General features: G+C 36.3%; 2 protein-coding genes and 1 pseudogene across 10 annotated transcripts in view; 2 read left to right on the forward strand and 1 right to left on the reverse strand.

The window, feature by feature from the left end:
• LOC101885837 (uncharacterized) overlaps positions 1–22,380 on the forward strand; it is a 79,629-nt gene extending 57,249 nt beyond the window's left edge. Inside the window, exons 2-8 of one of the 5 annotated variants that reach the window (XM_073948654.1) lie at positions 4,203–4,403; positions 4,627–4,689; positions 5,694–5,855; positions 7,133–7,265; positions 7,367–7,675; positions 10,755–10,904; positions 19,979–22,380. In XM_073948654.1, coding sequence (XP_073804755.1) covers positions 10,820–10,904; positions 19,979–21,129 — 1,236 coding nt within the window. In that variant the 5' untranslated portion in view covers positions 4,203–4,403; positions 4,627–4,689; positions 5,694–5,855; ... (1 more) ...; positions 7,367–7,675; positions 10,755–10,819 and the 3' untranslated portion in view covers positions 21,130–22,380. Of the gene's footprint in view, positions 1–4,202; positions 4,404–4,626; positions 4,690–5,693; positions 5,856–7,132; positions 7,266–7,366; positions 7,676–10,277; positions 10,487–10,754; positions 10,905–19,393 lie in introns of those variants that run through there. The other 4 variants (XM_073948655.1, XM_073948657.1, XM_073948658.1 and 1 more) reach the window with 4 other exon arrangements.
• The window catches only part of LOC103910797 (uncharacterized), a 1,018,570-nt gene that overhangs the window by 216,593 nt on the left and 774,739 nt on the right, over positions 1–27,238 (reverse strand). The gene's annotated exons all lie outside the window — the stretch shown is intronic.
• On the forward strand, positions 166–2,881 carry LOC141381823 (uncharacterized; annotated as a pseudogene).

The following is a 27,238-nucleotide window of genomic DNA, read 5'->3' on the forward strand; positions in this document are numbered from 1 at the left end:
TTTTTTGACTTTTGCCAAGTTTTAATTTAAGTGTTGAGGTGAAGTCTTTTGACTAATTTGATATTCAAAACATCCTGTGTTCAAAGACAAATTTACTATACCATGCCACTGTCCAGATCGGAAACTTGGCACAAGGAGTCACTGGCATTGTCCTAAATGTGCCAAAATAATAAGCAGATCTGTAGATTTTAAAACACACTTGCGTAAACATGGTAGGCTATTGTAAATATTCTAAATCCTTTAAGCGTAATGAGTGAAAATGCATTTTTCAACTGTATAATTCCCTTTCTCTGCAACTACAGGTCTGATGGTGCCAACAACAACATCTGGTGAGTACATTTATGTTTCTAACCCAACTGAAGTAATGACACAATAACACATTATAATTATGTTAATCACACTATGACATGTATTATTATTCTTAGAAAAGAAACAACCTGAAGATAAAGACATCCCAAAAGCAAACAAAATTTGCCTTATATGTGGTATCACATTTAGCACAAACTCAAACCTATTACGGCATAAAAAGGAGCAACATGCTGGGCAAGAACAAATGTTTTGCATTGACCCAAAAAATGGGATTTATGTGACCACAAAGCAATCCCATGGTATCAGATTGCCAATACATGTCCAAAAGACATTAACATCACAGCTCTAAGATTGTGAAGTGGAGGAATGCAGAGACTATATGGCCATAGCTGCTCAAAGTGGAAACCCAGGGAAAGAATGCCACCACTTAGAGCGGACCAAGAAAACCAGTGCATACATTCCACCACCAGCACTACAAAAGAAAACCGTAAAGGAGATGGTTAAAAAAGGGACTCCTTTCTAAGTCTAGGCAAGAGGAATGTTTGGAACTTTACCAACATGCTTGCTCACACGAAGTAGACAGTGTGCTTCCTATTTTCTTGGGGGAACACAATCTGTCAGAGAGATATCTATTGTTCTCAGTGTACGCTGGGGAGAAGGACACCTGGTTTAAGTTTGGAAGGACAGTTTCCACATTTGACAAACAATTGGGAAAATGGCACTCCAAGTGCATCGGTTTAAAGGACAGTATCAGTTGTGTCCACATATACATGTGTATGTGGTGGATTTATTAGGAGCATCCTTATTTGTTGAAAAATGCACCAGAAGCCCCAGAGGATATAGAAGATATTGAGGAGTGCATCATTGGGAATGTCGGTATGGATGAGCATTTGGCCTTTTCACAGAGTAGTGTGATCACAATGACCAATTACTTGTGGAATTGCAAAAGATTACCGGAAGACATTCACTTGAAATTACCAAAACAGAAAAACCCATTCCAGAAACCTTTATACCATCAGAAACAACCTGTCCATACTGCCCAGGGTCATGTCCTCCCCATCTTACACTGTAAAAAATTGCTGTTAAAAAACGGTCAGATTCTACGGTAAAATAATGTTTTTTCACTGAAACAGTAATATTCTGTTAAATACAGTGCTTTCTGTGTAACATTTTTGTTTTCGAGAAAGTAACCAACTGCAGAAAACTGTGAGGAACAGAATTCAGATTTAACGTTTTTTGAAGTCTGTGTTTAAAATCACACTTTGTGTCCTTGTTCACTATTCCATCAACTAGTTCACCAATATAGTTCACCTGACAGAGTTAATGAACACTAAAGAGTGAATTCAGACACTGATGAACACCTGCTGTTATTAATAACAATTACTGAAGGAAAGAAACAAGAAACGCAAACAGTGACTTGAGTTGCAACGTTAAATAAAATTAAGTAAAATAAAACAGCTTCAGTCTCAGCAGAGGATCATTAAACAACTCCACAAACAACAGCAGACACACACTTATTACTGACTGCTTGGACTTCCATACTATTCTCATTGAGATCCAACAGAAATTAAGGTGTTTTTTGTGTCACCGTAATGGAGTGAGGGGCTGGTTTAGTTGGGCTCTTCACCCTTGAACTTATTAATTCAGACTCTCCAATTACTATAATAAAGAGTTAACAAAATGCTTGTATTATTGCAATCAAGTTGGAAAGTCAATAAATAGAGAAATCTATTTGCCTGAAATTAGATCTGATAAATGTTTTGATATAAATCTGGAAGAAGGGCCTCATGCAATAGATTTTATGCTTAGTTGCAGGTATTAATTTAATTAATGAGAAGTGGAAACAGAAAAGATATCTCCGTAATTACTTAACAGTTAAGAAATTACATACAAAAACAGTTCAGTTATGACAAATACACACACTCAGACCTCATGAATCTGACCTTGTATCTCAACAATGGTAACATCTCAAATGTTTTATGCTGCAATGCATGCTGGGAGTGGCACGGTACAAATATCCCAGCATGCACTGCGGTATAAATAAATGTTGTATAATGGTCTCACAGTTTTCTTTATTTGTGTTTTATTCTGCTGTTGTTTATGTTTAGACTTCCAGTTGCCCCTTTGTGAGTTAAACTATTAATTATGTTAGTTGTCACCACTATTGAGGTTCATATGCTGATTATTGATGTCTGTTTGAGTGCAAGTTACACCATAGAGCAGTGTTATTGTCCAAGATATTCTTAAAAACTTCCAGAAATCATTGCCATATATAGACATATAATGTAAAACAATAGATTTAACATTGAATAGGAGCAGTAAATTTTATTATACTAAATGAGAACAGACTCTGCCATTTAATAGCAACATGAGCATCACCAGATCTTATTTAGGTTTTTGGCTGGCTTGCCACAACAAAGGAGCTTTTTAAACAAAGTTCTTAACAATTGCAGCAGCCAAGATATATAAATGTTAAAAATGACAGGGCTAAGAGCCCAACTAAAGCAAACTCTGTTCTCCATGATGGTGACGTAAAACTTTAACTTTTTCTCAAGAAGAACTTTAGTAAATGTTATACAAAAATACATGTATTAAGTAATAAGTGTAGCTGGTGATGATGTTTGTAGAGTTGTTTAATCATCCGCTGATCATTTAAATGATTTATTTATTTGTTGTTCTTCAGGTTATTTCATTATAAAGCTGTGACTAAAGTTTTGTATGTTCTGTTCTTGTTTTTTCCTTCAGTATTTCTTCATTTGTTCATTGTTAATCCTCAATTATCATTTAATTAGTCAGTTAATTAATGAATTTACTTCAGCTTTGCTCCATGTTTCTTGAACACTCAGTAGTGTGGACACTTCAATAAAAACTGAAGTATATGCTCTGGGGTTTAAAGGGTTAAAGGTGTGAGAGGTAAAAACACAGTGTAAAATGTATTTTAACAGTAATATACTGTTAATTTACACTACGGAAATAGACTGTAAAAAAACAGTAGATTGCTGGCAACCACAGCTGCCAGTAGATTACTGTTAAATCAAGGAAAAAACAGTATTTTACTGTAAAACCTGAAGCTAATGTCTTCTGTGTGTCACCGTTGTGGAGGAGAGTAGAGCCAGTGTATGAGTTAAAGATGAACAATGAACTGCTGATGGTGTTCTGCATGTTTCTCTATTTAAAGATAGCGGCTGTTTAGTTGCTGATGCAGTCAGAATCTCTCTGGTGATTCCAGATTTACATGTATGTGTGCTGTTGTGAAAAATAAGACATTAGAGTTAAACCAAACTTTTCTAATTAACTAAAATAAGTTATCATTATAAGTATACTTCTAAGCATATATAGCACATTATTTCATAAACTCATTCAGCAGTTGACCAATTTGAGACAGTTGCTTTCAGTGAGCAAAATGAGTTCACTTGAGTATTGTGTAAATCAATGTAGTCCATGTATTTTTACAGCAACATACTGTAAAATAACAGTACATTGCTGGCAACTGCAGCTGCCAGTATTTTACTGTTTTTTAACGGGACAATTTTTAGCAATGCTTTTGTGGTTACAACACAAGCAACTGTTTATGGGATGTTTTGGAAGAATAGAGGCAAGGGGTTCTATGTTATTAATTAAATATATCTCTTATATATACTGTGTATAATCTCTATGTATTTTTTGTATGCCAACCAATTTGTGTTGATGCGTTTTCTTTTAGGTATTTCCGTTTATGCCAAGGCATGCTCAGTTTGCAGAAATGTAGTTCGTTTTCAGAACTACAATTCTGGATTCCACAATTATAACAACAGGGCCTTTCTTTCCATCCCGCTTTGTTCTCTACTTACAACATAACATATAAACAACATGTTTAAAGGTACATTCTGTATTTTTTTTTTTTTTTTTTGCAGAATCACATTGCTGTTGGTAGAATGCTGCGCACTATAGAATCTCATTCTGGGACTACAGTGCCACACAACACTTTGAGAAAAGCATTCTATCACTTCAGTGCTCTCAGGCAGTATACGTACAGTTATTTCTGTAACGCTGTGGACACCACCCATCTGTGGTCATTGCTGATGCAATCGGGAAGATTGCCTTTGATTTGCCAGGTGAGTGTTAGTGAATATATTTTGTTAAAAATAGTACATAGCTTAAAGGAATAGCTGACCTAAAATTTTAAAGTCTCTTATTTTTTACTCACGCTCCACTTGTTCCAAAGATATTTGAGTTTATTTATTCTTTTAAATGCAAAAGCCAATAATTTGAATAGTGTTGAAAAGCAGCAGAAATTAATGTAATTAATTAACAAGTAATCTTTTGATCCTACTACAGATATCGGTGGCTGCTGCAGCATGAACTACAATTGAGGGCCATCCTGTGAAATATTTATTTAAGGTAATAGAGCAAGGACATTTTCACAGTACTTATGGTCATTTTACATGCAGCACTGACAATTTTAAAGTCGTTATTGATAGCAGGGCAATAATTGAGTGTGAGACATTTTTTTTTATTACAAAACTGATAAACTGCAACAACTTCACATAATGAATACAAAACAAGAAACCAGTACAAATCTATATTTGGAGCGGAAGCAAATGTTCAGATTTTGATAAAAAATTACTAAAACAAACATTTTGTTTTTCACTGGATTAACTTGCATGGAGTAATTGTTCACATAAACACAAGCAATGTGTTAATTTCAAATCGACTAACAAACATAAAAATAAAACTTTAGTTAAAGCAATAGATATAGTTTTTCATAATTGGTCAATTAAAGCTATTGGTCTATGAATTGTAATAGTAATATTATTATTACATTCACATTAATATTATTTTTCCTGGTATTCTGGAAAACATGTAGATAAGTAATAGACATCAATAATTTTTAAAACCAACAGCAACAACAATAATACTAATCATAAAAATAATACTACAGTCAGTAGCAGTAATAAATAATATTGGTAATATCGTCTCAGTTTTATAATTGAGACAAGTCAGTGAAATTATTTCAGTCTAAAATTGACGGTTATTTTCATCAGTTACAGGACATGTGTCTAGCATTTTGCCTGCTTTGAATTAGACACAGATAAAGTGTGTTACATTACATGTATTGAATAAATTAATTATAGAATTTATTTGAATAATGGCAGATGTGTATCTGTGTCTGTTTAGCGTCTAATAACAAAGTTGTGTTTTTGGTTTCTTAAAAATAGCAATGTAACTCCATACTTACAGAGAAATATTATTTATCAATCCAGTAACTAAAGTATTTTTTGCCTAAAAGGTGTTAGGCAGCATTTAAGTTCTGTTTATTGATATAGAATTACTTTTATTGCATATAATACCTGTGAAATTAACTTTTTATGACTGGTTTGAGATAAATGTTTTTTGGTTTTCAGGTCCTCTTTGAATTTGTTGGTTCACGTAATGACTCAACAGAGTTTTTTATCATCCGAGAAATGACATTAGCGATGTCAATAATGAGGACTGCCTCTGGGACACTTCTCGACCACAACATATTGACTCCATTAAATATACATGTTCAGTGGTTGCACATGGAGGTGAAAATCATTAATGTATCTGACTGTCAACTTTTGGTTGTTTTGAATGCATTTTAAAAGCAAATTAAATGGTTAAAACCAAGTACTTTTGTAGCACTGTACAATAATCAGGGCCTTCCATAGAGGCGACCTAGGCGGCCGCCTAGGGCGGCAGAATAGAGAGGGCGGCGTCCCCGAAACTACCCTCGCCACCTGAGCCCTCATCCGCCTCTAGGGTGGCAGAATAGATAGAGCGGCGTCCCTGAAACTATCCTCGCCACCCACGGCCACAATTATATCCGCGTCTAGGGTAGCAGTTAATAGAGAGGGTGGCGTCCCCTAAACTACACTCGCCAACCGCGCCTCAGTTATAGCGTCTAGGGCGGCAGAATAGAAAAAATACCCCCCCGGTTTCACTTTAGGTTCGAGGGCGGCGTGACCGTCCTTTGACTAGAGCGGCAGTTCAGCTTGCTCCGGCCCTGACAATAGTACACTATCTTTTAAAAACAATGAACATTACTTTCGCAGCATTTAATCTTGAGATTATCTGTTGACTTTTAAGGTACCTAAAGTTATGATGTTCATTAGTCATGTTCATTTTCAGAACACAAATAAGTTTTTACTGAAATCCGAAAGTGATCTGTCCCTGACAGCCTACCAATTAAAACATTTAAGGTCCAGAAAATAAGACATTGTTAAAGTACTCTATTTGACCACAGTGAATCCACCTTATGTTACCAATGTTACAAAGAAACAAAAATACATTTTGTGTATACAAATGAATACATTAATTAAACTATTTCTTCTCTTCCATATCAGTTTTCTACGCAGTTGACGTAGTGAACACTGTGCAGCGCTTCTGGGTTGTATGTCACAACGTTGTGTCTAAATCAACTGTGTAAGAGACCAACATGAAAAAGAAGAAATTGTTTAATTAAGATGTTATTTTTAGTTTGTGTTGTTTTATTACACACAAAAAGTATTCCTGTTGCTTCATAACATTACGGTGGAGTCAAATAGACTATTCTAAACATTTCTTTTTGGGCCTTGAATGTGGCAATTATGTTCTATCAGAGGTCAGAAAGCTTTTACATTTCATCAGAAATATCTTTATTTGTGTTTGAAGATGAACAAAATGTCTTATAAATGTTGAATGACATAAGGGCGAGTAATTTAATAAAATACAGAATTAAAATTTTTGGGGTGAATTAACCATTTAATTGTTAAAGATACATTGTAGTTTTTTTAAACCAACACTGCAACTTCACTAATACAGATTGTTCCTTCAACCACATCAGAGCCATCACGTCTGCATTCTCCAGTGGCATCCCCTCTGTCCTCTCCAGTGGCATTGCCTCGGCCTTCTCCAGTGGCGTCCCCTCTGTCCTCTCCAGTGTCATCCCCATCAGCTGCAGTAGTCTCTAAACCAGAGTGAGTGGAGAAGGATTATATTTTAAATGAACTTACATTGTTGACATTTTTAAATCCACATGTAGAAAGAAAAACAGACATGTTGTATTTTCTTTTTTCAGTGTTGATCTCGATTCATTACTGCACAACATGCAGAACTGGGTGGATTTTACTTCATCACCACCATCAAATCAAATTATTATCACACCGGACAACATCCTGGGAAGTGCAATTCGTGCTTTTCGGCGCCAGTCGTTTGACCCAGAAAAAACTGGATGTTGTATTCAGAGATGCTGATGGTATTGGAGAGGGGGCAGCAGATGAGGGTGGTTCCACAAGAGAGTTTTTAACTTTATTAATGAAGGAGATACATTCCTGTGAGATTTCTGATGGTCCTGACTGGCAGAAGATTCTTTCCTGCAATTTGAAAGGTAATTTAGGTCCATTGTTCCAAATGTGTCATTTCTAAGCATTATCTCATGAGAAGCCATTTGATATATTAGCACATCTGTTACAGAATTGTTTTATGTAGCCACATTGAAAAGCTATTACATTTATGCAACAGTTTGACGGCATAAATGGGTAAAACAACAATGGGGTGTCTTTAAAGCCACTATTTTTCATAGAACTTCCTTCAGCCACGGATTCAATACTTAAGCTGACATTTTAAAAGTTGTGGCCAGGTGTCCATTACTAATTATGAAACCTCAGTTAGAACTATTTACAAATGAACAAAATTTGTTTGAATGCTGAGGAAAGTTATATCTTATGAGCAATATCCTTAAACAGTGACCAATGACGCTAGTCAATGCATTTGTTAGTGGTGTTTTTTTCTCTTAACCATTTTTTTTTATTTATTTATTTTTTTTCAAAAAACATTTTATTATGTTGTTTTTATTATGTTTTATTGTTTATTAGCTTTGCTTTATGTACTTATTTTTACGCAATCAAAACAACCCAACTGCATTAAGATTATTTGGAAAACAATGAAAAAACATGAATTTTAAAAATTGTTACAAACCGAGTTGTCCTTTTTGCAAATATATATATATATATATATATATATATATATATATATATATATATATATATATATATATATATATATATATAGTTACGTCCTTTTAGATGTTAATGTTAAACTAGGAGTAGATGACATAACATAAAATAGTTTAATGTGTGTGACAAGCAGATGGAGAAAGAAATCAACTGAAAACCAAATATCACCGCAATTATTTATTGCCCATACATCCAATGAAACCACTGAAAATATATTATACAGTGAAAGAAAAATATTTACAATGATTAAATGATGAATTACCTGGGGGAGGGGAAGTAGTTGAATGTGCTTAAATCAAAGAAAAAAATATAACAAAACTCAGTAACTGTTTTCACCAAACTAAACTAAATATGAAAAGAAAAGCATGAAAAAAACATCTTCAACGTACCAAACGTCTTAACTAAACTGCTCTAACTAAAAACAAAACATACAGACAACAGCACATTCTCCTGAACCTAGTGAACTAATACAAAATATGCATCTGAGTGTTGTATATGTATATCGCGCGACTTTATATGTATAACTCACTCCTACACCTCTCCGAGGCATCACTCAAACACGTCATTTAACTGGACAAGTTCACAAGCAAACACATTGCATTATCAAATCTCAAACTTTAGACAAGAGCATTAAACAAGCAAAACACATTCTCAGACTAGCCCTCGCAAGAGAGACTGTCCTCATAGAGACCCACAGAAAGAATAAGATCGAGAAGGAAAGAGAAAGAGAGAGAGAGAGATTGCCATTGCAGTTTGGGCTCGGCTTTTAAACGCTACGTGAACCAGCGATTGGTGGCGCAAACCCAGCGTCAGCGGCCAACGTCATCAGCACAAAATGCGGATCCTCCAATGCCGTTCGTACCTGTAACAAATGCATAAAACGACACACCCACATACAAACAAACGCACACACTTATACAAAATACGTTCTGAAAGCGAACGTTACAGTAAGTCATTTAATGTAAACAACACAGCGGTTTTAGTATAAAAGTAATAGTAGTTTTAGTATAAAAAAAGTTTATAAAAATATATATTTTTATTCTAAAGACAGTATTCTAAAGACAGTATTCATGGACATATTTTCTTATTGTTTGTCATCTGGGTAAATTTTACCATCATAAAGGCAGAACCATTCATTGTAAATCTAATCTTAGAATGTTCTCAGTTAATTTTGTTTGCTCATAACATATTTTAAAAATATATCCATACCTTGAAAAAAAAATTATAAAACATTTTGAAAATCTCTGTTCGTTAAAATGCATATATTATAAATTATATTATATATGCATATATTCAAGTGTGTTGAACTTTTTATCAGTTTTATTTTCTGTTTGAAAGTTTGACTAAATATTTTAAATCTTGGATTTTTATTTAAAAAATAATGTGCAACGATTGCATATTTTATCTGGAAATCAATGTTTTGTCCAATATTTCATTATTACGAATATTTTTTTTTTATAATCTATAAAGTTGGGTTTGTAAAGGGACACATTACCTTTCTGAAAATACACATTTATTAATCACACTGAAATGAAGATATACTTTGAATTTGTCCTTGACAGTGTTGACACAATTTGAGGTTTGTTTGCTGTTTTTCTGTTAGTAGATTAATTGTAAAAAGTGCAGGAGCTTGACCAACATTCATTTCTTACAGTCTAATGTCTAAATAATACAACTATGTGGTTAAATTAAAAAAATCTTAAACTTTATTATTATTATTTTTTTGATGTCTCAAAGGCACTTTTTTGAAGTTGTTTTAAAATGTTTAGATTAAAGGTTTTGATCAACTTCAAATACTGAACATCTGTGTGATTGTGTGTGTGTGTTTGAGAAAGAGAGAGAGAGAGAGAGAGAGACCAAGTGTAAAGTAGAAAACTAGGGAGAGAAATGTTTGAACAAGTCATGACTGCAACAGTAAGTGGCAAAAAACTAAAAACAAAAGACTTTTATTTTGGCGTGGCGTGTGACGTCATTAGGCTGCGCCGCTCTTGCGCTTGATTCAGCTGGAGAAAGGTTTGTTTTTAAAACCTTTACATAAATATAAAGCGATTGAATAAAGTTTCAGGGTTTTCATCCGATGCTAAATTAGGAACCTGCTGTTGACATTATTTTGACCCTTTTTACAACGAAGTACAATTTACTCACAGTAATTTGGGCTATTGTTTGAATAAAGCAACAAAAATGTGAGTAATAGGTGTTTTAATTAAGGTTTAATTTATTAAAAAGCATAATGTCATTCCATTCTAAGGATAAATCACTATATATAAGAAATGGAGTACTAGTTTTAATAAACTCATTGTGTCTTGCTCAGACTTACCTGATTTATTTTTGGTAATGACTCTCATATGAAACTGTTAAAGCAAGTATTGAAGAGAAGTCATTTTGTTTCTGTTCATTGTTTTATTTATTTTAATCAGGACGTTTTTTAATATGTTTTTTTATTTTAAACAGGATAAAGTGTCCAAACACAGAGAAAAACTCCTGCTGAAGTGACTGATCTCCACACTGTTATAAAGATGGCGTTTATTAAAGAGGAGAGTGAAGATGTGAAGATTGAAGAAACATTCACAGTCAAACAGGAAGATCTGCAGGAACAAACAGGTTGGTTTACATTTTTAAAGACCAACTCAGTCATTTGATCCTCATTCAGATATATTTTAATAATAAGAATACTAATTTAATTCATCTTGCAGCCTTGAGTGTGCTGCCTAGTTCTCCTAAACGCACATAAGCACTCATTGAAAGACAGAATGAGTTTCATCACTTGTTCTTATTTATGTCATACTTGTTATGTATTATTCGTCTCCTATTTTCACTACCTTCTTAAGGTTATTGCTTTTCTTGTTCTCTTTGTTTGTAAAGCGTCCTTGAGCACTGGCGCTATATAAAATAAATAAAAACAAAAAAATAAAAAAGTTTAACTGAGCTGAGAATATTTGACCTACAGTATTCTCATAGAAGAGATCTGCTATTACAGTGGTAGTGTTGGCTTAGTATTTTCCATTTGCATGTGTCACGTTGATCACAATTCCCTTTTTTATCAACTTCTTTATGGGTTTAAACTTGTTTTTGTAGTTGTTACTAGTTCTCACAGATATTATCTTAGTTTGACCTACATTATTATAATAACTAATTACCAGGGCTATTGTGTTTAAACAGGGTTTCCGCTGGGTATTAAAATGTCTTAAATTCCAAAATCAAAAATTTAGGCCTTACAAAAACTTAAATTTACTGAAATATTGTGCTATAGGTCTTAAATCTTTTTAAACAAGTCTTCATTTTCCTTTGTTCATGTTTTGTTACCCAATCTGGCCAAAACCCATACAATCACCAACAAGACATTTTAACTCTGTTTATCATAATGGTGAGGATATCGACCTGGACAGATTGTTGTGCATAGATTTAGTTTAATATAGTTTTTAAAACTTTTAAAACATTTGTTATTTTGTTTTTTTATTTTAAAGAAAGTTTATTTTGGGGAAAAAAGTGTGTGGATCCAAGTAGAGCTCTCTTGTTTTTACACAATATTTATGATCTTTTGCTAAGAAATATAAAAAAATATTTTAATGTTATTATTATTATTATTGATTTACTATTGTATTATTAAATATTTTACATTAAAATATTTTTGTTTGGACATATAAAAATCTTTTTCATCTGCGGCAATTAAAAAATTCCTTAGTCTAAAATTTCATTCATAATGGTCTTAAAAAGTCTTACATTTAACTTGGTGACACCTGTAGAAACCCTGATTTAAAGTATGTCAAAAAAACGTGGATCCCCTTAATTTTAAATATGCTGAATGAAATAGACACAAAAATAATTGTTATAAAACATTGTACAGTATTCTAAACTATATGATGTTGTTGTGGGACGATGTGAGACAAAACTAATTAAAGTGAAACAATAACGTTTAGCATTGCACTGACTACAACTGGCCAACAAACTAGTCTAAAAAAGACTTTTGCTGCTTAAGAAACGGATTACAGCATGCTGATGATATGCAGAGATTTGAGTGTAAAGTTCGTCAGTATTGACCATATTCTTCACGTACCAGCAGGTGTCGCCATTGGAATCTTTTTGCTTTTTAAAGAATACATTTTTAGATCCTAAAAACAGCGTTAATATAATAAGCCAAGACTGACATGCAATGTGTTGAACACCTGCATTGTTTTTTCAGCAATTCATAAAAATACTGCATATGAACTGTCTATTGATTTATACAAATGAAAACCATTTAATAATAATATAACAATTAATTAATCATTTATTAATAATATAATACATCTTTACTAATTGTGCTTGTGCATTTTTTTGTTTATTTGTTGATGTTATCTCAGATGAAAAGAGAACAGAATATTTGTACTCAAGTTATAATACACTGCTAAAATAATACGAGTTTTAGTAAATGATACTAATATTTTACAAATTACTCTTTAAAAAACTACTTTGAGTACTAGTTAATTACTTTTGAAAAAAAATATGTTTTTCATTATGGCCCTTTTTTAATTATACAATTATTTAAATTGTTTAATTGTTTAAATCACAAGGCTACATATAGGTATTTGCATTAACAAAGTATGGTCTATTTTTTCTGTACATGACAATGAATCATTTTCAATAGCACTGGCAAAACTACCACATACTTTTAAGGCCATAGAGACACTTTTTGTCAATTTTTAAACAATACTTTCAGGCTTTTAAATGTTTAAAGTATATGATGAAAAGATTTAAACTTGGGGTTTTATTTACATGTTTTACACTGTTTTTCTTATTTGCTTGTTGTCTAAACGATATTTTATTGATCCTAAACTGAAATAGTTTTACAAAAAAGACAAGAACATTGTCAGTAATAAAATAAAATAAAACAAATTACTTGGTTTCTGACAACACTACATTTCTCAAGGCAGTGCTATAATATTGTTTGTACAAATTGTTGATGCTTTAAGACAGATCAGAATACCCCTATTATGTATAAATCACATAAATACCTCATCCAGAAACATTTCTAGCATAATTCTTTTGCCGTAAAGAAATAAAAAGTTCCACCTTTGCTAAAAGTTTTGGTAGGCTAAGTTTCACGTCACAATACAGCCAAGTAAGTGCGTTAGCATTGTCACCTGTCATGCATCAATCTAATTCTAAATACTTGAAAGTTTTTGAGTAAGTTTAGTCGAGGAGCAAGATAAATAAGTTTTACTTCTGAGAGATCACAATTGTATATAGTCTGAGCACACACATGCGATGATGAGATCATGAGAGGACTTGCAGTTCATTTGAAAAAGCCTATTTAAGGGCTCGGATATCCAGTTTTGGCGATTAACTACATGACTGCACTCTCGTGTTAAAATAAAGCACTTGTGACATTTGCAGAAATTAATAATTGCGCATTACCTGCAGCTCGCGCCGACACTCTTAGAGCCTACTCACACTATGCTATCCAAACCGTGCCCAGGCCTGTTTGCCTGATCGTTTGAGAAGTGTGAGTGCGCTGAATCGGGCTCAGGCACAATTCACTTGGGCTTTGGCGCGGTACGCTTGTGTGTGAGTGCAAAACGCGCCTAAGCCAGAAACTGAAAGCAAGACGTTTCTTTTAAGGGACTATTTCATATGCATTTATTGGTCACACTTTACAATAAGGTTTATTAGTTAATGTTAATTAATGCATTTAACATGAACAAACAATGAACAATACATCTACTACTGTATTTATTCATGTTAGTTAACGTTAGTTAATGAAAATACAGTTGTTCATTGTTAGTTCATGTTAACTCATGGTGCATTAACTAATGTTAACAAGCATAGACTTGGATGTTAGAAATGCATTAGTAAATGTTCAATTATGATTAATAAATGCTCTACATGTGTTGTTCATGATGAGTTCATGTTAGTAAATGCATTAACTAATGAACCTTATTGTAAAGTGTTACCCATTTATTAATCATTCTTACCGTTCAATGAATGCAAACTGTTGTAGTTTATTAAAGACGCAAACTCCTCAATGCACCACAGCTGTGCCTTTTGCAAACCTCCTAATTCCTGCAGCACGAGGACTTTATGACTGTTTATGAGCGTCAAAATTGGCGGATCTGTTCGGCAAAATATTTGATTGTGTGACACTGCATCCCAAACGACTAAAACAACATAACTAGAGAAGTCTCCACTGTGCTGAGCGAGAGCACTTCTCTACTGAACAGTGCATCATCGATATTGTAAGCGTGCCCTGGCCTGAATGGAGGACAAGCGTGCTTTGGCCTAGTTCAAAGCAACTGTACATAGTGTGAGTATGCTCTCAGATTGTATTAAACTAGGCTTCAGAAGAGTGATAGGTTAGAGGCGAGTAAAATCCGTCGGAGAGAATGCAAAATGGCAGGATGTCTGCGGCTTAATTACTCTTGTGAATAACATAGACATCTCTATAGTAAAAACACCCAAAAAGCATTATTTCAATAATGCATTTGTTTTTAAGTTGTTGTTTTCTGTCACTGGAACATAGAAAGGCCTTTGTCCCGCCCTTACGTTCAACGCAAAACTAGACAAGGTTGACTGTGATTGGTCACTTTTAATGTCAGTCAAATCATCGCTTCGAAATCCTGGTATATTTTATATTGGTATATTGAGAACCACTGCTGAAGGAGATAAAATATACCCACACAGCATCAAAGGCCTGCACCTTCTCACAACAGCATCTCTGTTACAACTCCAACTCCACAATTACAGCAAAACCAAGTCATCCTCCTACCCATGAGTTCATACCACAACAGCTAATTGTATCAAGCACCCTTGGAGCTTGGTCTGGAAAAGCCATAATCGACACTGGAGCCAGCTATACCCTACTTCACCAACATTTGAGGTCAGCACTTGCTTCCCTTGATGTTCTTCATCAATGGCCCCATGGTCTCCTCTACTTTGCTAATGGTGAGACCGCCATACCTTTAGGATGGGCAAAAACAAATGTCATTCTTTACAATATGTTTTTTTCCTATTCCATTTGCTATCCTCACTTCCACAGCTCTCACTTATTTAGTGATCCTAGGATTGGATCATATATTTACCAGTGGGCTACAGATCAATGTGGCTGGTGAAAATTAAACCTGCACATCAACCCGAAACCAAGTGTATCCTTTTCAGCCTGGGCAGGCCAGCATTCCAGAAAAAAACATACCTGCACCAGAAGAAAAAAAGTGCACAGAAAAAACTCAAGCCAAGCTCTTTTGTTGTTCACCTCAAATCCCCCACCACAAAGTCTATTCCAGTTACCAGATAATAGGGATGACAAGACAATAATAAAAGCATCAGTTGATCAATCTCACCTGCATCCAGAAGAAAATTGCCAGTTACATCATCTACTTCTGCAGAATCCACAAGTATGTACCTCCCAGCTTGGAAGAACAACTGTTCTACAGCACTGCTTGTATACTGACTACCCTGTGCTGATCAGACAACGTCCATACCGTTTAAAACCAGAGAAGCAAGAGATTGTGAAAGAGCAAGTCAAAGAAATGCTAATGAATGGCCTCACAGAACCTACACAAATAGCGTGGGCCTCACGCATTGTCCTTGTCCCCAAAAAAGATAGCAGTATGAGGATGTGTGTGGACTATCGTAAAGTGAACGCTATCACAGAAAGAGATGCCTACCCCTTACCTAACATCACAGAGATACTGGAATCCCTCTCTGGTGCTGTCATCTTCTCCACCATTGATCTCAACAGTTGGTACTGGCAGGTAACTATGGAGCCTGGAAGTGAATCCAAGACTTTTGGATTTAAAAACTTTAAAATGCCCCAGCAACATTCCAGCAATTAATGGAGTCTGTCCTAGCAGAGTTGCTGGGAAAAATGTGTTTTGTGTATATTGATGAAGACATCATACTCACCCTCAGTCACCCAACACTTCAAAGATCTTCGCCTTGAAGAAACATCCGATGTTAAAAGATAAGCCAGTCGACTTTTTTCGATGTAAAGAATCAGCATTAAGAGGACAAAAACAAACGATGACCTGTCAAACCACGCTGCAAGTAAAATCGCTTACTGCTTCAAATGAGGTGGCACATTTAGTTGCCAAGGCCATATAGCCACATACATTTCCAGAGAGCCTCATATCTCCAGCTGCAAAGGCCATCTGTAAAACTGTTTAGAGAGAAGTATGCAAGTTACATTGAACAAATTCCACTACCAGACAACACCATAAGCCGGCGTATAACTGATATGGCATGCGACGTCAAACGTCAGCTGATTAAAAGAATAAAGAATGGGATTTCTTTTTTATTACAAAATAGTTGAGTCGACAGACATATCAAACTCATCTTAACTACTTGTATTCGTCCGCTACAGTCATGAGAAAATTGCTTGTGGATCTACTATTTTGCTCATCAATGAAAAGACGTTTACAGGAAAAGATATTATAGAAAAACTCAGCGGTCAACTGAATGAACTTGGTCTTTGTTGGGACAATTGTGTCGGTGTGTACACTGATGGAGTGGGATCCATGTTAGGAAAAAATAAAGGACTCGCTGCTTTGGTTCATAAAGTAGCTCCGCATGTTTGTTTCACCCACTGTATGATTCGCAGAGAGGTCCTCGCAGCAAAAACACTTCCTGTGGACTTGAACGCAGTGCTTCAAACAGCAATACAGATTGTGAATTTCATAAAGACTTGTCCCACTAAATCAAGACTGTTTGCCTTGTTGTGCATAGAAATGGGGTCCAAATATGAGTCGTTGCTTTTGCACAAGGAGGTTAGATGGCTCTCCACAGGCAAAGTCCTGCAGCGTATTTTTTCATTGCATTACGAACTGAGGATTGATTGTGGATCTTCCTTTAGGAGTTATTTTACTGACGCTAAGTAGCTCACAGATCTTACATACCTGTCTGACATATTTGATACGCTTAATTCGCTTAATTTGTCCCTTCAAGGCCGTGTTCAAACCTACTAAATCTAAACATGTTCCTGACCTTGGATGAATTTATCACAGAAAATGTGTTTAACTGGGATACTACTAAAACGGAAATCACTCTCCATCTGCAATCTCTGTCTGCACATTTCAATAGGTATTTTTCTGAGCAGCATAATTGGAACCACTACGACTTGGTTCGTAAACCCTTCATCAAAAGCACAGTGAGTCTGTCATCAAACCAGCTGGATGCCCTTCTGCACCTTTCAAGTGACCGTACTTTGACCCATCTCCATTGCAGAAATCTGGGAAGAGCAACACAAAGACCCAGATATAATCAAGATATTTCAGAACCTAGCAGACAGAGATTCTACTGTGCAATCCTAGAGGAAACACTGGAATTATTTCCCATGCGAGAGGCCACTGCCCAGACAGAAGCCAAATTCTTCAGAGAAGAAATACTTACTTGTTGGGGAGTACCAGATTCCATTCTATCTGACCGAGGCACACAGTTCACATCAGCAGTTTTCTCTGAAGTTTAAAAATGGAAAATCAAACAGAAAATGACAAAAATCAAATAGCCTACCACCCCCAGACCAATCTCACAAAACGACTGAACAGAACCCTAAAACAAATGATTTCTGCGTATGTGGAAGATAACCATAAAAATGGGACCAATACTTACCAGAACTTCGCTTTGCCATAAATTCTGCAGTCCAAGAAACCATCGGCATGACTCTAGCAGAGCTTCTACTCGGGAGGAAACTCCAAGGTCCTGTAGATAAGTTACTGCATGGACACAATTTATACCGATTCTCCGGCCTACGACGTTGCAGAACAACTGTCAAATATGAAAATGAAAGCAAGTGAGTTCAGAAAAAAAGCTATGGCAAGACAACACCGCAGTTACAATAAAACAGGATGAGAGGCATCCTATAAAGAAAAAGACAGTGTCAGGGTAAGCTTTCCTCAGTCAAGTTTATTGCATAATTTCAGTGCAAAGCTTGCAAAAAAATGGAAAGGACCCTACAGGACAATTCAACAGTTAGGACCTCTGAACTATCGTGTTGCACTGGAAAACACTGGAGAGGATGTTTGAACCGTAAATGTTTGTAATCTTAAGCCTTGCTTTCCAACAGCTGAAGAACTGGAGAATCAGGAGAAAGATAAACTTAAGACCATTTTGCTCTAACCACTAGATTAAGAGGAGTTTCTTGGTTTCTGACATCCCTTTTATTAAATACCAGGGGTTGTTGTTGTTTTTTTTTTTTTCAAGGGGGAGAGTGTGGCAAGACTATGCCTCCCCCAAATTTTTTATTCTAAGCTCCAATAGGGGAAGCTAGTCAAACCTGCCCTTCCAAAAACTTCCAGGGTCAAGTTGAAGAAAACGGAAGTTCAGGTAGGGAAAAGAAGATTAAAGAGGGAGGAAATGGAAAAGTGAGAAGAAGAATTTTGTTTCTTTTGGGTTTGTGTGTTTGTTGTGGCAGAGAATGGAGAAAGGAAATGTGCGAGGTTGAAGAGCTGTTGGTTTTTGGCGTGTGAAGAAAAAAAAGACTGTGGCGTGTAGCAAGAATGGACGCAGAGTGCCCGGCAAACTTTACAGTGGTCATTTTGTGCAAGCAGTCTCCTGGATCCTCGGTGGAGTAAGTGGGAAGCTGAATCCTTTCCTGAAGCCAACAAAAAAGTCAGTCTGGTAGGAAGGAGCCTCCCAAAATGAAACTTATCAAGGGGTGGACCAGTATCAATTGATGCTAATAGCCCGGGTCAGTTCATTGTATTCATTCATACACCCACACTGAAAATCTTTACACACGTTGCAACCCCATAAAACAGGCTTTTTGTTCATTACTCATTCCCTCATTCACCCTTTACACTAGCTATAATTTATTTTTGAACCGTTTTGATTTTAGTTTGTTTCTTTTATTGTTTGTTGTACAAGGATGGTTGATTTTGTTTAGAAACCTTTACAAATGGAGTGATTCCGCAGTGATGTTGTATTTTTTATTGTTAAATATATTACTGTTGAGTCAATGTACATGTGTGTGTGAGTTCTTATTTAAAGAAAATCTTTAATTTATTTTATTTTTATTTTTGATTATGAAATGGTGGAAATTAATGCTTGCTGTGGCTATCCTTGACAAGATAAACTTGTTTGGCGCCCATAGGTTATAAATAACCTATACTTTTTTGTTCGAGGTCCACTGGGAGTAGGATGAAAGGGTCTGAAAAAGCCACGGATTTCACTTCTTACATGGACTAGCGATAAAGCAGTCAACTACTATGCTGACGGCCCAACTTCTAATCCCGCTGGGAGCAGTTTTTGAAAGTTCATTTGTTTTGTGTTTTTTTTCTTTCTTTGAAAGACTTAAACAAAACTTATTTATCCAAAACCACCACTGTTACAATACAAATAAAAATAGGCCGTTTACAGCTTTTAAATCTGTCTTATCAATATGATCAAAATAACTTTTATGATTCATTATGTAAGAAACTGAAAACTGGACTGAAACTGTTTCAATTTACTATAACTTTAATGTTAAGTGGCTTTGACACAATTTATGTTGTAAATGCTCTAGATAAATAAAGATGAATTGAATTGTATCTGCTTAAATGTGTACACATTAATGGACCAAACAACATATGATCTGATTTATTTTACATTTAATGTGCATTAAAATTACAGTGTGTGTAGCCAATGTTTCCTGTGTCTTTTCACTTTTGAGCTTTTGATGAGAGTTTTTAAGACTTAATGAAAACTAATGTTTTATTTATTTCTTTCAGATCGCATTGAAGATAATAAGGGGAGTAAAGAGGAGGAACATCATGTCAAAATTGAGGAAAAAAATCATTTTTTGAAAAGGAGAAAAAAGAATCGTTTCACCTGTACTCAGTGTGGAAAGAGTTTGGCAAACAAAAGCAAACTTAAGATTCACATGATCATCCACACTGGAGAGAAACCATTCACATGCACTCAGTGTGGGAAGAGTTTTAGCCAATCATCACACTTTAATCAACACATGATGATCCACACTGGAGAGAAACCATTCACATGCACTCAGTGTAGGAAGAGTTTTTACTGCTCATTCTCCCTTAATCGACACATGAGGATCCACACTGGAGAGAAACCATTTGCATGCACTCAGTGTGGGAAGAGTTTTACCTGCTTATCACACCTTAATCAACACATGATGATCCACACTGGAGAGAAACCATTCACTTGCACTCAGTGTGGGAAGAGTTTCAGCCAATCATCATCCCTTAATCAACACATGAGAATTCACACTGGAGAGAAACCATTCCAATGCACTCAGTGTAGGAAGAGTTTTTACCGCTCATTCTCCCTTAATCAACACATGAGGATCCACACTGGAGAGAAACCATTCACATGCACTCAGTGTGGGAAGAGTTTCAGCCTATCAACATCCCTTAATTACCACATGAGGATCCACACTGAAGAGAGACCATTCACATGCACTCAGTGTGGAAAGAGTTTTACCCGCTCATCATACCTTAATCAACACATGAGGATCCACAATGAAGAGAAATCATTCGCATGCACTCATTGTGGGAAGAGTTTTACCTGCTCATCACACCTTAATCAACACATGATGATCCACACTGGAGAGAAACCATTAACATGCACTCAGTGTGGGAAGAGTTTCAGCCAATCATCATCCCTTAATCACCACATGAGGATCCACACTGGAGAGAAACCATTCCAATGCACTCAGTGTGGGAAGAGTTTCAGCCTATCAACATCCCTTAATTACCACATGAGGATCCACACTGGAGAGAGACCATTCACATGCACTCTGTGTGGAAAGAGTTTTACCCGCTCATCACACCTTAATCAACACATGAAGAGAAACCATTCACATGCACTCAGTGTAGGAAGAGTTTTTACTGCTTATTCTCCCTTAGTCGACACATGAGGATCCACACTGGAGAGAAACCATTCACATGCCCTCAGTGTGGGAAGAATTTCAGCCAATCAAAATCCCTAATTATCACATGAGGATCCACACTGGAGAGAAACCATTCACTTGCACTTAAGCTGCGGTCACACTGGACTTTTCTTGCCATAGACTTCCATTCATACGCACGTGAATGCGTCAGACCGGAAATGCAAGTTCGTGCCTCAAGTCTTGCAGTTCATTGCCTTGCAGAGTTCAAGCTCGATGAATTCTGACCTGCAAAATTGCATAACTTGACTGTGTGAGACCTATCGAAGATCAAAACATGATCTCTCTGGACAGTTAGTAAAATATAGACCAATCGTTTGCTTTTTAAATGTCTGATCATCTTGTTTAATCCAGCTCCTTTTCACAGCGCTGTTCAACAGAATTTCGCATGCTCAAATTCTAATGTGACCGCAGCTTCGATGTGGGATGAGTTTCAGCAGCTCCTCAGACTTTTATTAAACACATGAAGACCCACACTGGAGGGAAACCATTCACATCTACTCAGTGAGACCGTACAGATCTGGTCAGTGTCTACAGAGTTTCGCTCATTCGGCACAGCTTAAGAAACACATGGACAAAAAGTTGCACACATGACATGAATGCAGCAAAACATTATCTCATGTGCACAGGATGTTTCATGTCTGAATAATGTTTGAACAGGCTATAAATAACAGTATAATAGGTATACTGTTTTCCAACAATCCTACACTGCAGTAGATGGGGTTGTAAATGTGTTGCGCTCCTTGCATTTATGTAAACACAATGATGGCGGCTGAGAGAAGAACAGTTTCATAAACATCTGGATAACAGCACCTCTGCAGCTTGAAATCTCATCTGTTATCCACTCTCCAGTGTGTTCATGTAGCTAGTGTTGTGTTGGATGATGTTATCTGTCTGATTCCCTGAATGAGAAATCCAGGTTGGAGTATATGGTAAATCGTGATTGGATGCCTGCATTGCTCATCAATGGGTATATAAAAGTTGTTGTGCTAGCTACCCCAGGACCTGTGGCTACTCAGGAGTCCTCATGTCAAGACCTCCCATCTCATTGATTCTTTAACCTTATGGTTTTGTTTTGCGTTACTTATATCATGTAGTTAAAGTGTTGTTGTGATTATATCCTAAGTTCTTTATCTTCATTAGTATCCCTAAACATTTGTTGGTTGCATTGATTGATTGTTCTATGAGTTACATTTTATAATAAATAATTTGAATTCAGGTTATTTTGTTGGCTCATCTCTCTTTTGTGCTGCGACTCAAACAAGCGGGTCAAAACACTTTGTAAAATGTGTCCGGTTGTATCCGAGATCTTGTCCTTTCAGTCATGACCATGGGTGACAGTAGGTACTTAGATTACCTTTCGTCTCAGCTCCTTCACCACAACAGACAATCACATTAACTCCATTACCAGCCGGCAGCTAGCTCTCTGCAACTCTCACATGGCCGCCCACTGAAGCTAAACAGGGCTGTGCCCGGTCAGTACCTGAATGGGAGACCACATGGGAAAGCTAGGTTGCTGCCGGAAGTAGTGTTAGTGAGGCCAGCAGGGGGTGCCCAACCTTTGGTCTGTGTGTTTGAGTGATGGGGACGCTATACTGCTCAGTGAGCACCGTCTTAAGATGTTAACGTGTGGTTGTTAAAAATGTAAAAAAAAGAGTAGGGGTCTCTGTCCATCATGGCCATATTCAATTGGCTTCATCATGTGTTGGCTGGCGCAAAATGGCTGCCGTCGTGTCATCCAGGTGGATGCTACACACTGGTGAAGTGGTGGAGGAGAACCCCCCCATTGTGTAAAGCGCTTTGAGTGCCCAGAAAAGCGCTATATAAATGTAAGGAATTATTATTATTATTACCGCTGCACTGATCCATCTTTTAATCTCATATTACATTCCTCATGGCAAAAAAAAATCAGACTCTCTATTTGGGGTAAGGACTCTCTGCCAAACTGGAGGTGGCCACTGTTTTCCATACAAGCATTATGGTTTCTGACTTAGAGGTGCTGTTTCTTTCTCTGCCATATCACACTCAGCAGCAAACTGTCCCACTGCATGCTGAAGGTCCATGTCCAGAGTACCCGTGGGGTCTTAAAAGCATTGAAAAAGTCTTAAATTTGATAATCTCAAATTAAGGCCTTATAGCCTTGAATTTGGTATACAACGTCTTGAATTTTGTTACAAAGGTCTTAATTTTATGCATTTTTTTTGCCTTTCCTAGGATTAAGTTCATACCGTAACAAAATGAACTGTTACAAATGTAGGCTATTTTAAAATTAATGCAGCGTAACGTTGAGTGCACCTCTACCTCCACGTTATAGCAGAAATCGCGAAAGTGTGCGCACCCGTCATATGGTTACTTGAGGTGAGGTACAGAACAAGATAGTCACTAGCCCAGTTTGTCGGCTAAAATGGGAAAGTGTCGCTGTGGCCAAGGAATCCGAATTGAGTTTGGGTTAAGCCTGTGCCAGGAAATGACCGCAACGCCTACTGCTGTTGATGCCGGAAATCTTTTAAGCTAACGTTAGAGACAGTGGATGTTACGGCCCTGGACTCCCATATGGGGGGTTGCCAAACACAACGTGTGTATTACTGCTTGTCAGCGCCAACCACCTATTGTGCAGTTCTGTGCACCGGAGGCCTCTTCGGTTACTGAAACAGCTTTACCGATCAATAACAAAGAAGTTTCTACATTAGAAGAATGACATTTTCTTCTTCCTGTTTTACGGTGGTCGATAACAAAGTTTTTGATGCGTTACTGCCACCTCTTGCTCTGGTTGGTGATGTAGCCAAACAATCATTGGGCTGACACGAGAAACTTGCTTGAATAAAAGATGACTGAGAGAGATTAGATTAGGGTGTAATTCATTAATGAAAAGTTGTAAAAATATATACAATATAATGCTTATTGCAGAGTATTTCCCTTTACTATAAATAACTATGGTATTTTATTTGTGTAACACCTGGTTTTATTGGATTTTTAGTTTTTGCTGTAATATAACATAATTTGTTTCTGTTTGGTACAACATAATATTTACAGTAAATAACTGAACTGAATCATTTTTCATTGACAGTTTTATTGATCACTAAGATATGATTGACTTGGATTTAAGTTGCTTCGATTTAAATATGAATATTGTAAAAATAACTTGGATGTAGCTACACTACTTTTGCCAAGGAGTTTTTAGCTTAGCTTGCTACATTTCCAAGAGGTAAGCTTTTAGTCTAGTTAAGCTGGCAATCTGGCTTTAAGAAAGGCCATTCAACTGAGACTGCCCTGCTCTCGGTCGTGGAGGATCTCAGACTGGCTAAAGCAGACTCTAAATCATCAGTCCTCATCTTGCTGGATTTGTCAGCTGCTTTTGACACTGTAAACCACCAGATCCTGGTATCTACGCTCGAGTCACTGGGCGTTGCGGGCACTGTTATACAATGGTTCAGATCTTACCTCTCTGACAGGTCATTCAGGGTGTCTTGGAGGGGAGAGGTGTCCAACCTACAGCATCTAAACAGTGGGGTATCTCAAGGCTCTGTTCTTGGGCCACTTCTCTTCTCCATCTACACAACATCTTTAAGACCAGTCATCCAGAAACATGGATTTTCCTACCACTGCTATGCTGATGATACCCAGCTATACCTCTCTTTTCACCCTGATGATTCCTCGGTTCCAGCTCGCATTTTCAGCCACCCACCTGAATGTTTGGCCACAAAATACACCAAACTGGATTTTAAAGAAACCCAGCAGATGTTTTCTGTTAATCACATCTTCATGGTGCTCATTTAAGTTTCTTTGGTCTTGTCCAGTACTGCCTCTGGGGACAGTTTTCTGTATGACTTTCCTTTGTTAGCTTCCTTTACTTTTGTTGCCTCTATCTGTCAGATTCAGGCTGCCATCAATAAAATAATTACATCATTAATAACAATGTTTGTCCTAGTTGAGACAGTGAATAAGTCAAATTTTATTTTATCTCTTTTGTAATGTAATAATGTACATGTAACGTAAATATTTTCTACATTTTGAAAACTACTGTTTTATTACATGTAAAAGCAGTGCATTCAAACTATTACTTTTGTATAACATGTCTTTATTGAGTATTGAACCCAAAACTTACCCTAGACAGGCTTAGGGAAAAAAATATAAAAATAAATAAATAATTAAAAAATGCAAAAAAATAAAATAATAAATTACACATATACATATACACATAAAAATATAATAAATAAATAAATAAAAATAAAATCAAGCACCAATTAACATCCCACAACTTCAGACTTCCGAAGCTTCTTCAATATCTCCGTTTTTTACAAAGTTCAAAAACACCTCCCAGATGTCACAAAATTCAGAGGATTTTTTCCTTATTATATATGTGAGCTTTTCAAGAGCCAAGCATGTTATAAGGTTTCTCAACCAAAATCCAATGGAGGGGCGATTAACTTTTTTCCAGCATAAAGCAATACAACGCCTTGTTTGTATTAAACATAAATCAATCAATTTTCTTTCTTTAGTAGACAAGGCACAACTGTATTCAAACATATTCAATATATCAAACTATTACTTTAAATTGAAGTTACTTATATTTTAGTCTGTTAGTAATTTAATCTATGTCTGTGAAATAGAAAATTAAAGAAGATTATTAATGTTAACTTTGTTACTGGATTATAATTAGGGATGAATTAATGCGTGTGCATTATTATATTATTGGTTTATTATTGAAGATGCATTAATGTGTGACCTTTATATTATCGCTTTATTATTAGTGATGAATTAATGTGTGAGCATTATTCTATTATTGGTTTATTGTTAGTGATGCATTCATGCGTGATCCATATTGTTTTTTTGCTTTGTGATTGATTTATTAGATTAGTTTATGATTAGTGATGTAGTGATATGTGAGCGTTATTATAATATTTGTTTATAATCAGTGACTGATGAAATGAGCCTTATATTTATTATAAGTGAGTGATTCATGGATGTGTTAGAATAATGCACGGGCATTATTGTAACTATGGTAGTAAATAATAATATAAAGTGTTGTAATGTATAATAACTGCATAAAAATGTTTGTAGTAAAACTTTAAAGAGTTCTTGGTCGGTTAAGTTAATCTTACCAAATAACGTTATACAACATCTATAACAATCATATAATAATCGTGTTGTAGTAATTAATGTTACTGTAATGGTTATTCATTTAAACCAACTTGTTATAAAAATACTTAGTTTGCAAATGTTGTCCGAATTGATCTGCAACGAAATCTGTTATTACAGTACAAATCTTGAATGGTATAAGGGCTCTGATTGGCCATAGCGTTCATTGTAACTCGGAACATGATTGGCTGCCGTAACCAAGAATAGGGTGAATCTTGGTTCCAGCTCGGGACGTGATTGGCCGGTGTAGCCAAGAATAACCACGACTTACAGGTGCCAGTATGCGCCACTGGCCCAGTCTGCACTGTGTGGCATATTTGCCGACATATAACAGAGACTGAAACATTGCTCACACTTGTCTGAGGTGGTCATTTTGACTGCAATCTTGTTTTAGGTTGGCACTTTGTTTTTGAATATTGTCTGCTTTTCAAATGCGTATCTGTGCTGCAGTAGAACGCCTTAGCCTCACTGCAAACATTTTGGTCTACAAGCTGTCACTGCCGTCTTCCCAGGAGAGTGGCTGTACTGGTTTCTTCTGGAAGTCCTGAGAGATGTACAGGACCAAGACATGAGAGCAGTTGGGGCACCCTTTGAACCCAGGAGAGCACCCCACAGGCTCTGTGCTGGCGGCCCCAGAAACTCGATTCACTCCAGAGTAGAACCAAACAACTCCGGCAGGGGCAACGCGTTATCCATTGCGCCACTGGCCCAGTCTGCAGCAGCAGTGCTCAGTAGCATGCTGATTGGAAAGAGGACACGGCTCGGTAAACATGGAGTTCCTTCAACGCATGCTGTGCTTTGTTGTCATGGCAAGTTGTGGTGTCGATAGTATGCTCTTACACCGAGCATGTGACAGTCCCTCCCAAGAAGAACTGTGATCCAGGCTCTGAGACTTTCCTTTTCTGAACTTTGAGCAGTGGTGAACTCACTTAGCGAAGGC

Source organism: Danio rerio, chromosome 4, assembly GCF_049306965.1.
Source record: "Danio rerio strain Tuebingen ecotype United States chromosome 4, GRCz12tu, whole genome shotgun sequence".
Lineage (NCBI taxonomy): Eukaryota > Metazoa > Chordata > Actinopteri > Cypriniformes > Danionidae > Danio > Danio rerio.